The sequence below is a fragment of the Plasmodium gaboni genome, chromosome 5 (genome assembly GCF_001602025.1).
Source record: "Plasmodium gaboni strain SY75 chromosome 5, whole genome shotgun sequence".
NCBI classification, from domain to species: Eukaryota; Apicomplexa; class Aconoidasida; order Haemosporida; family Plasmodiidae; genus Plasmodium; species Plasmodium gaboni.
In genome coordinates, this window is record NC_031485.1 from 372,560 (window position 1) to 384,759 (window position 12,200).

At 15.8% G+C, this 12,200-nt stretch overlaps 3 protein-coding genes and 1 non-coding gene across 4 annotated transcripts, besides 1 other annotated feature; 3 read left to right on the forward strand and 1 right to left on the reverse strand.

Moving 5' to 3' along the window:
- Positions 1 to 1,257: part of a sequence feature (centromere) that runs on past the window's edge.
- A 2,048-nt stretch (positions 1,258 to 3,305) lies between these two features.
- On the forward strand, positions 3,306 to 4,352 carry PGSY75_0510700 (hypothetical protein; the record flags this gene model as incomplete). The annotated part of the gene is made up of 1 exon (XM_018784388.1): positions 3,306 to 4,352. One exon carries the CDS (start codon positions 3,306 to 3,308, stop codon positions 4,350 to 4,352), a length of 1,047 nt encoding a protein of 348 aa, XP_018643043.1.
- Positions 4,353 to 5,027: 675 nt separating this feature from the next.
- Positions 5,028 to 8,317, forward strand: PGSY75_0510800 (hypothetical protein; the record flags this gene model as incomplete). Its single annotated transcript, XM_018784389.1, has 12 exons — positions 5,028 to 5,328; positions 5,501 to 5,613; positions 5,785 to 5,936; positions 6,062 to 6,147; positions 6,272 to 6,345; positions 6,450 to 7,089; positions 7,232 to 7,392; positions 7,491 to 7,580; positions 7,694 to 7,781; positions 7,928 to 8,009; positions 8,086 to 8,143; positions 8,237 to 8,317. 12 exons carry the CDS (start codon positions 5,028 to 5,030, stop codon positions 8,315 to 8,317), a joined length of 1,926 nt encoding a protein of 641 aa, XP_018643044.1.
- A 1,422-nt stretch (positions 8,318 to 9,739) lies between these two features.
- Positions 9,740 to 9,895, forward strand: PGSY75_0510900. The gene has a single exon (XR_001974513.1). It is a non-coding gene; the product is annotated as a small nucleolar RNA snoR04 (small nucleolar RNA).
- Positions 9,896 to 11,429: 1,534 nt separating this feature from the next.
- Positions 11,430 to 11,945, reverse strand: PGSY75_0511000 (translationally-controlled tumor protein-like protein; the record flags this gene model as incomplete). Its single annotated transcript, XM_018784390.1, has 1 exon — positions 11,430 to 11,945. The coding sequence occupies one exon, from the start codon at positions 11,943 to 11,945 to the stop codon at positions 11,430 to 11,432; it is 516 nt and encodes a 171-aa protein (XP_018643045.1).
- Between the last annotated feature and the right edge of the window lie 255 nt (positions 11,946 to 12,200).

Sequence of the window (12,200 nt, forward strand, 5' to 3'; positions counted from 1 at the left end):
TTAAATAAATAAATAATAATAATTAAATAAATAAATAATAATAAATAATTAATTAATTAAATAATAATAATAATAAATTATAAATAAATAATAATTAATTAATATATTTTTAATATAATATTAAATAAAATTAATTTATAATATATTAATATAAATAGTTATATATATATAATTAATATTTAAATTTTTAATATTAATTAATTATATTAAATAAATAATAATATTTTAAATTGAATGAATATTAAAATGATAATTAAATTAATAATATATTTATAAATAAAATAATATACATTTAATAAATAATAATAATTAAATTTAAAAATAAATTAAATTAATTTATATATTTAAATTAATAATTATAATATTATTAAAAAATAATTATTATATAATGTTTATTATTTTAATTATATTAAATAATATAATATCAAAAATTTAATAATAATTAATTTAAATTAATAAAATATTAAATAATATATATATAATTGTGTGTAAATAATAATAAAAATTATATATATTAATTAAATTAATTATTTATTTAATAAATTAATATATATTATTAAATAATTATTTTTTATGAATAATATATATATAATATAATAATAATTTATAATTTAATAATAATAATTAAATTAAAAAAAATATATTATATAATATTATTTATTAAATATTTATAATTAAATAAAATAATTAATTTAATAATATATAAATATATATTATTTATTTTATAATTAATTAAATAAGTTATACATTAAATTAATTATATATATTTATATTTAATTAAATATTTATTAATTAAAATAACTAATGTTAAATATATATAATAATAATTATTAATATATATTATATTAATTAATATATAATAAAATAATTAATTATTTTAATAAATTAAATAAAATTAAATAATTTAATTAAATAATAAATATTTTTATTATTTTATATTTAATATATTAAATAAATTATTATTATTAATAATATTAATTAATATATTTTTTATTATTTTATAATACACAATACAATATTAAGTCTAAATAATTAATATATTAATAATTAAATAACATTTAATTTAATTAAATAAAACATATATATATGTTCTTAATTACTTAATGAATATATATTAATAATAATAAAATATATAATAATAACTTTAATTTAATATATCAATATTTTTTATTAAATTAAATAATTAAATAAATGCAACTTAATTAATAATTATATATACTATATTAAAATTTTATTAATTTAAAAATTAATTATTTTATATAATTTATTTTAAATAGATAATAAAATTAAAATATTAAAATAATATTTATAATATTTAAAATTAAATTAATAATATATATTATTTATTTTTATTTATTTACTTTAACATAATTTTATATATTATATTTAATTAATTTATATATTTAATTAATTAATTAATTATATAATATATTTATTAAATTTTATTTATTTATATAAACATTTTAATTAAATAATTAATTATTATTTTAAAATAAATAATTAAAGTTTATAAATATTTTTTAATTTAATATATTATTTTAATATGTGTATCATTTTATTAAAATAAAAGAATAATTTAATATATTAATATTAAAATTATTATATTTTTATTATTTATTAGATTAGATAAATAATATAAAAATTAAATAATTAATTTTATATATTTATTTAAATAAAATTAAATTAAATTAAATTAAATTTAATTAAATTAAATTGAATTAAGACAATAAATATATTTATTCTTTATTTTATTATTATTTTTAAGAAATTATATTATACATTGTGTAATATAAATAATTGTTAATTCGATACAATAGTTTATTTTTATAATAGCATGATGTATATAAAATGAAAAGGAAAATATTAATATATACACTCATCTAAAAATTTTTGAATAAAAAATTTGTATTTAATTAAAACATGAAATGAAAATTTCGAATTATTTACAAATGAATTATATTTATTCAAATGTGAAAAAGTTATTAATATAAAAAAAAAAAAATTAACAATATTATAATATTTACAATACAAACTGATATAACAAAAATATACAATACATATAAATGGAATATAAGGAATAATGCATAGTCTTTTATAATGAACAATATATATATATATTTGCATTTAAGAAGGATAAATTATAACCTCAAAAAATGCTTTAGTAATAATATTTTGGAACTCCTATATATATGTTCTTTTCATGCCTTTTGTTATTATTTAATAAAACTTTATATGTATATATATAACATTATTTTCTATTATATTATTTTACAGTGATAATACTATATGAACCTTAATTTAACTGTTATCCTACATTTATAGATTTTACATTATGAAAATTTTTATTTTTATCTTTTACAAAATGTAATTAAATTCAATTCATTTATTTTTAGTCTATATTGTAAAAAAAAAAGAAAAAAAAAATACCTCTACTGAATATTTTTAAGGCCTTATTCTTATTTATGTGCAGTTCATTCTTATATAGACTTTAAAAATATTATAGGAATATTATTTTACAAATGAAATATATCATAATTTACATGAATAATGAAATAATGAAAGTGATAATTTCCATATTCTAACAATTAGTTAAAATTTTGAAAAACCATTGTAATATTATGATTTTTAATTATATTGGGAAAATTGTTTTTACACATTAATCATAATGTGCATTCCTCAATAAATATAGAAGGTATCAAAAATGAAAAATGTATTATTTATATATAATACGAAAAATAACAATTACATATATATATATATAAATATTTTTTCCTTTAAATTAAATATAAATAGTCATAGTTCTACACATCTATATTGCAAAAGAAAAAAAAAAAAAATAATTATACTATATAATTTGAACTGAAAAAAAAAATGCTGTTAAAAAATTTTCACATATATTAATGTACGCATATGAAAATAACAGTTCATTTTATTATATATTTAAAAAAAAAAAAAAAGTTAAATTGCCAATTATATTTTATTATATTTAAATAAGCACTTGTATTTCTTTATTTTTATATGTGTTGTTCTACCTACATAAAAACAGTTGTATATTTAAAAAAAATTTATATTGTTTCTTGTTTTTGTGTGAAATTGTTATCTTTAATCATATTTTTTATTGGATTAATTATATGTTTCATAAATATATGAAAATGAAAAAAATTAATATATAAAAATGTTATTCACCCTATTTTTTTGTTTTTTTTTTTTTTATAATTCTCATATCGTTTTAATTTTATAATTATATAAATATAAAATATGTGCATACATCCTTATTACTTAAAATATAAAAAATAAATATTATTATGTTATCATTAAAAAATGTAAAATCAAATGATGAAATGAATGAAATAAGAAACGATAATGATCAATTTAATAAATACAGCAGGAGCATAATTCCAATGGAACATAAAATGATTGTATTCCCTTGCGAATGTAAAACATCTATAATTAAAAATGCCTTTTTAGACATATTAAGTCCCATGAAAATTCCTTTTTGTAAAATAAATAATACAAATGTACAAAACACCAACAACGTTTTTTCTCTAGGAAAAAAAAACAAAACATTAAAATGCGAAAATATATTAAATCAAAATAAGGGAAATACTAAGAATGATAAAGAACAAAAGGATAATCCAATTAGATGCCTTAATAATTTGAAATCATTTAATTCCAATTATTTAGATACTTACAGTATTAATGGAAGAACATACAAAAATACATATTTTAAAAATAAAATGGATAACAAATATTTTACTCTTGAAATTGAACAAAAATATGATATAATAAATAAAGATAAAAATCCATTTGATTATTACATGTATGTTGCAATGAAAAATCAACATAGACACTATTTACCATTAAAAAATATTCCATATATAGAAAAACAAATTATGAACTATCGTGATCTTAATTCTGTTTATACTAATAAAAACATTGTAATTCCAGAAATACAATATAAACATAATAAAAAATCAAAAATTACCAAACGTGACTTAATCGAATATAATTGTATAAAAGATAATACAAACAATTTCTTTAATTTGAACACCGAAATTAGTAATACATTAGTTAAAGACAATATGATTTCACGAATAATAAATGAAAATGAACTAAAAAAAAATCAATCATTGTCTTCTATTGATGGTCATAAAAAATCGATAGAAAGAAATATTAGTGAAAAAGGCAATCAGATAATTTATACCTCAAAACAACATTTTAATATTTTCGATGATATAAGTCCTTCAATTAAAAAAAACATAAAAAAAAAGAAAAAAAAAAATTTGGGCGTATGCTATTTCAATTTAAATAACTTATCATGTCAATTTTTAATGACATGTGATAAGACATAAAACCTTTTTAACAATTTTTGCTATTCTCCCTCTTTTACATAAAAAAATATTTTATTTTAAAAATGTTAACAGTTTTGTTTTATTTTAAATTGTCCTTTCTTTAAGTATTTTATATTTTTTTTTGTTATAGAATATGATTTGTTGAATTATGTTTTCATATATTCCGGATGTAGACTTTGCACACATTTATAATTTAATATAATAAATTTTTTTTTTTTTTTTTTACCTTTTATTTTATAAATTATTTATTCTTCTAAACAATGTTTTTATTTCATATATTTTTCTCTTTTACCTAATGAAAATATATATGAATAAATTATTTATAAAAAAATATAAAACAGACACAAATATTAATCAAATTCATTAACATAATGCCCGTAATTCTTAAAAATATTAATATATAGTTATTTAAGAAATACATCTATTATATATATATATACATATAATAAATTTAATGTAGTATTGTAGACCACTTACAAAATACACAATTAAAAAACAAAAATACATAAAAAGAAAAAAATAAAAAAAGAAAAAAAAAATATTTTTTGTGAAAATAAATTAACCTATAAATAAAAACATTATTAAAAAAAAATAAAAATACCATATTTTTATTAATTAATGATATTTTATGCTTAACTAATTAATGTGAATTTTTCGGATGTAATTATATTAGAAATGGTCAAAGTTAATGAGAAAAACATTTCAGAAAAGAAGAAACCAATAATAAAAAAAACAGAAAATGAAGAATATAATACAACATCATTAATAGAAGATACAACAAATAGTAAAGAAGACCTCAATAATAACAATAATGAAAATGAAAAAAGTGAGCAAATTAAAAAAAATTATGAGAATAATCCAAGTTTAGAATCAAGTTTGGGATCAGACAGTGAAAATTCAGAAAATTTTGAAAATTTATTAAAAAATGTTAAAGTAATTAATATTTCAAGTTTTAATAAGAATCAAATAAATTCAGGTAAGAGAAAAATAATCACAATAAAAATATTCAATTTATTAAATATTATACAATATAATTATATACATATATACATTTTATCTAAAAAAAAGTTTATATATATATATATATATATTTTTTCGTTATTATTATCCTTTATGACTTATTTTATCTTCATATTTATACAAATCAGACAAAAGTTCAAAATCCTTTTCTATTAATGGGAAACATTTGCCTATGGTTTTATCTTTCATATACAATTTTATGGTTGAACATGAATTTATTGAAACTCTTGAAGTATTTGAGGTTCTATCTATATTACACATATACAAAATTATTAATTTTTAACTTTTTTTCATATTTTTTTTTTTATTTACAATTTATTCTCTCTTATATTATTCTTTTATTATTTTCGTTTAAAACAAAAATGTAAATGAAAAAATATGCATATTATATATTTGTATTTTTGTATATTAGAAAGAATATGTAAAGAAATTTCAAGACGATATTAATAATCTAAGAAAAATAGAATATGAAGATTTATTTACACAAAACGAGCTATTAAGAAATGATTTTTTAAATCACGAAAAATTTACAAAAGAAGTTCAAAGTTCTTTAGAAGATGCAAAGTATAAGTCTAATGATCAGGAAAAAATAAGAAAAGTTTAATATTACATTGTCTAATCCAATTAAACATTTTTTATTTTTCTATTATTAATATATATATATATATATATTTTTCCCTTTATATTAGTAAAAAAATTCAGAAAATTATAAAAGAAAGAGATTATTATATTATGCATCATAAACGGGTCCTCCAAGAAAAGGAAACTTTAAATAGTATAGTTTTTTATAAGAATGTATATATGTCTATATTAAATGTTTAATTATTTGAAAATATATTTTTAATTTTTGTAAAAATATATAAGACATTGAAATTAAATAATCTCTTCCTTTTTAATAGAAGAAATACATAAACAGAAAAATGAAATTGAAAAAATTCAAAATTCTGTTGATGAAATAAAAGTGAAATATGAAGTATGTATAAATATTAGCTTTAAACTGTGAATATTTAAAGGGAAAATTAATATTATCAAAAAAATAAATTATTTATTATTATTTTTTTTTTTTTTTTTTTTAAGTCTGCTATTAAAGAAAAAATGTTGGTTGTCCTGGAAAAAGAAAAAAGGGATGCTAAAATAGAAGGATTAAATAAGTATATAGAGAGATTGAAAGATATTTTAGGAAGTAGTAAATTAGATGATTCAACACTTGATATATCTTCAAGAAATACAAAGGAAAGTGAAGCATCGCATAATATTTTAAAAACTGATAAAAATAATTTAGGAAAAGATAATGTAAAAAGAGAAGATACACCTTGGCCTAGCAATGAAAATGCTGATTGTGCCGTTATTGAAGAAAATAATGAGAACGATAATATTTTTAATTTATCTATTACATCCTTAAATATTGAAAAATCTTTTAATGCTCATAATAATGCAGTATTAGGTCTTGCATACAATGATGAAGTTCATTTATTAGCAACGGGAGGAGATGATGGTTTGTGGAAAACATGGAGTAGCATGAATTATGAATTAGTAATGGCTTCTCAGGGACACAAAAAATGGATTGGAGATATATGTTTTAATAACAAGGGGAATATTTTATGTACATGTAGTGGAGATTCTAAAATAAAAATGTGGGATTTAGTAAAAGAAAAATGTGTTCATACTTTTAAAAATTCAACAGGGCCTATATGGAGTTTATCGTTCCATCATCAAGGTAATTTAAATTATTATCAAAATATGAAATTATATATATACATATATGTAAATAAATATTTTATGTAAATAGAATAAAGCTTAATATTTAATAATATATATAGTGATATAAAACCAATATCTTTTTTGAATTTATCTTTTAGGTGATTTTTTTGCTTCTGCTTCAATGGATCAAACAATAAGAATATTCGATATAAATAGTTTAAGACAAAGACAAATTTTAAGAGGTCACGTTGATAGTGTTAATTCTGTAAATTTTCATCCATATTTTAGAACACTTGTTAGTGCATCAGTGGATAAAACTGTAATACAAAAGAAAAAAAAATATATATAAAATAATAAAATAAAATAACAATAGATTAATATTATCTATACAGAATAATTTTACTTCTTTTGTTATAGGTATCGATCTGGGATATGAGAAGTGGATTATGTGAAAATACTTTTTATGGGCATCATTTCCCATGTAACTATTCTAATTTCAACAAAGACGTAATATACATTAAAAATTGAAAAAATATTATAAATAATAATATATATATATATATATATATAATGTGTCTATAAGAATTAAAACAATTAATGTTGCAAACTTTTATATATAGACAAATTGGATAATTTCTTGTGATTCTGGTGGTGTTGTTAAAATATGGGACATACGAACAAATAAATGTTTTATTAATATAGATGCAGGTTCAACCATTACTCAAAATTTTATATTCATATTCATAATTATTTTATTATTTTTTTTTTTTAATTCTTTATATTTATAATATAATTTCGTCTAATTTTATTTTACATTTTTCTTCTTTAATTATATATACATATATATGAATTAGGACCAGCATGTGCAAATAAATGTCCCATGGATAAAAACAATAAATATTTATTTATAGCTTCAGAAGATCATACAATTAAAATGTATAAAAAACAAAATTGGTTAATATATACATATTGTTTTTAAAAATAAATCTTTTTATTTTTTATATTTTGTTAGATTTAATGTTGTGGAAAAAAAGTTTATTAGAGTATTAAAGCATGAATTCCCAATAAAAGTAAAAAAATAATATAAAGACATATACTTATATTTGTGTTTCATAAAATTATATGCAATGGATATATTTATTTTCAATTAATAATATTTACAGAATGTTATACTTGCAAATAATAAAATAATTTGTTCATTATCCAGTGGAAATATATGTATTTGGGAGCAAAAAACAAACTAAACCTTTTAGACTTTTATCTTTATAGAAAAAAGTATTAAAGAGCTATAACATAGAATAATACATTTTTAATTTCTCATACAAATATAATTTGACAAAATTGTGTTTATATATCATTTTATATTTTTGAAAGTTCATATAAAATGAATATTACTTATATGGAACAAGTTGTTTTATTTTAAAAACGTTTTAAAATATGTACAATTCATAATCTTTTGTACATTTTAATATGTGTGTAAATATAATTTTTTTTTTTTTTTTTTTTTTTTTTTTTTTTTTTTTGAAACAAAATAACATATTAAATGAATGTATTATATTTATAAAAATTAAATATTGTAATTAAAGTGTTATCCTAAAAATACAACAGGTACGTTTTTTTCATTTTTTAATGTAGAGGGTAGCAACACATTTTATTTTTTCTATATTATATACGTGGAATGATAAATTAAAGTTAAAAATACATTGATAAATAAAATAAAATAGATACATAGGAATCAATAACAAAATTAAAGAGATAATAACACTGAAAATTATATTCACAAAATTAAAAGTTGTAATGTATAATTGATAAAATGAAAGAAAAAATAATTAATATTACAATATATAAATTGAATTTATCTTTCTATATTTAAAAAAAAAGGAGAAAAAAATAAAAAAATTCATATGATACAATAATTTTGAAATATTCATAAAATGAAAAAAAGTTAATAATGTTTTGGAAAATAAATAAATAATAATAAGTTATACGGATTTATAACCTCACAAATGATAATATATATATATATATATATTATATAATCGAATATATGCCAACATAAATATATTAAACAGCTAAGAAATGTATAATATATATATATATATACATATACACACATATATATATTATATACAGTAATGTATTATTTTGTGCTACTTTTATATGACACCCCTTTAATTGAATATAGAAAAGATACTTCATAATAATTTAATTTTTTTTTTTTTAATTCTTTATTGTTATATTTTAAAAAATGTTTAAACTTTATTTTTTCCTTTTATTTAAGAAAATTATTTTGAATATAGTTTATTTAATGTAATTCTTTTTTTTTTTTTCATTTTTTTTTTAAACAAATTAAATATATATATATATATATATATATATAAGTTATTATTAATATTATATAAAATATATATATAAAAGTATTTTAAAAATATATACTTTAAATATATTATATATACAGATATAAAATATATACTTGCATGCATTTTATTGTATAAAATGTTTTTTTATATATACTTTTAGCTAGTTTAACACTTTTTTATACTGAAAAAAAGAAAATAAAAATAACACTTTTTGGTCCCATGTTCGCATACCTTTTTTTTATTTTATTGTTTTGTAAAAAATAATATAATTTTTTTTTTTTTTTTATTTTCTTTTTTTTTCATCGTCTTCTTTACCGAAGACTGCAGCATAAATATATAGCTATTAAGGCGATGAAGAAAAAATTGCGTTAAATTTAAAAATCTGATAAATAAAATTTAATAAAATTTATTTTGTTAATTTTTTATTTTAAGATGATAAAACGTAAGATAGCAGAGCCTTTTTTTTATTTTCAAAAAAATATCATGATTTATATTTATTTTTTTATGAAAAATTTAAAAAAATATTTTTATAACTCTGATATAAATTTATAATAAAATTATATGCGAAATAAGAAAAAATAAAAAGTTTTCCAATTTAAGTATATTTTAAATATAGTTTATTAATTTAAATATATGAATAAGTAAAAATCTTAAAAATTCTATTTTATAATAATTGTGATAAAACCCCCTTTCCTTACAATTTTTTTGTTTTATTATATTCAATGATCCTCAAATGATATATATTTATAATGTGAATATTTATAAGTATATTATATGTAAATATTACAAAATGATAAGTTTCATCACAAAAAAAAAAAAAAAAAATTAAATATATATGTATATATGGATAGATGCATATTATGTATATTTTTATAATTAAAGATAAATGTTTATATTTTAAAACTGAGAAATATTTTATGCCCATTTTAGAAATGAGTATTTCCTTTTTGTATGTTATTTTAAAATATCTATTCTCAGTTATTATATATCGTGAATGAAATGAAATTTTTTTAAAATGCTACAGCATTATATTAAATATGTACATATAAAAAATTCTATTATTATATATGCATAAAATTTTATTTAAACAAAAGAAATAATACTTTTCTTTTGAATGAATGTAAAAATTATGAAACAATTCTAATAACATATAGTAATATATTTCATATATATTGAGGGAATATTGTTATTCCTATTTTAATAATGTTTTTGTATGAATACTTAGAAAGAGATAATGTAAAAGGTTCAATATAACCATGATATTATTAAAAAAAATATATATCTCAATTTTGTTGATTCGTATTTTTATTGAACTTGAAGATATTTTTAAGCGATTTCTAATTCGTTATTAATAAATATAAATATATATATATATATATATATATATATATGTATCAAAAAGGCAAGACAACCAAAAGTATATATATGATATATTTTATAATAATAGTATAAGCAATACTTGTATTTTCATACAACCTTAATACTAATTCGTTATATTATATGTATAAATATATAAGTTTGAGATATAATTAATTTATATTAATTGATACTTTTTTTTTTTTTTTTTTTTTTTTTTTCGAAAATGTTAAAAGGCCTCAAAATTTGTATACATAATTTTATATTTCTCTTTAGTAAATATTATATTCTTTTATCTTTTATAACCACTTAATAAAAGAATAAATAAAAAAAAAAAAAGACAAAAAACATTGGTAAATCTTTAAAATTCAATTTCTTTTTATAAAACAATAAAATTATGTGTTATTTTCATAAAACTTTGATGTTATATAATTATACTTTTACAAAATAAGTATATTTTTTCCATACATAATATTCATTGAAATATTAATAAAAAAATAAAATAAATAAAGTTCTTTATCATGAATTTATAAAAAAAAACATATATTTATTTTAAATATGGACATGATATATTTTTATAATATGTAAATTATTTTTCTATTTCTATTTCTTTATCTTTTTTGTGTGTGTTATAAATAATTTAATATTTTTCTTCAAAAAGTCCATCAGATATATAAACAAAACGTGGTGTTACTTCTTCTCCTTTATAATAAGAATAAATTATACCTGCTTCCATATCAAGTGATTCTCCCATATAAAATTCAAAATCGTCAAAGTTTGTTAAAATATGTTTAATAAATGGTTGAGCTTTAGTTTTAAAAATTTCAACACGATCTGGTTTTTTCTCTTCTAAATATTTGGCAATCTTTTGCATATAATTTTTAATATAAGCACTATATTCTTTTTTACTAAAAGCAGTGGAAGTCAATTGAAAGGAATCAACAATATCAATAACATGTTCAACGTCTGCTCCCATTCCTTCTACAGCATCTTCACTATTATCAGCAATACCATAATCTTCATTTCCCTTTATTCTTTTATTTGATTTTACTTCAAAAGCTATTTCTCTAAATTCTGGTACTTCAAATGGATCTTGTTGAACATAAGAATCGGAACATACTTCATCATTTGTAAAAACGTCTTTATATACTTTCATTTTTAACAAAAATTAGGAGAATAATGTATTTTTTTATAATAATTATATTATTAAAATTTTTATAAAAATATAAAATTTTTATTTAAAAACAAGACAATAATTATTAAATTTTTAAAAACAAAAATTCAAAAATATATATTTATTTTTTAAATGGATAAATAAATATATACAATATATATATATATATATTTTATGCTAACAATATTATATATAATAAAATATATGGAAATAATATTTTTTATTGTTATAAAAAAA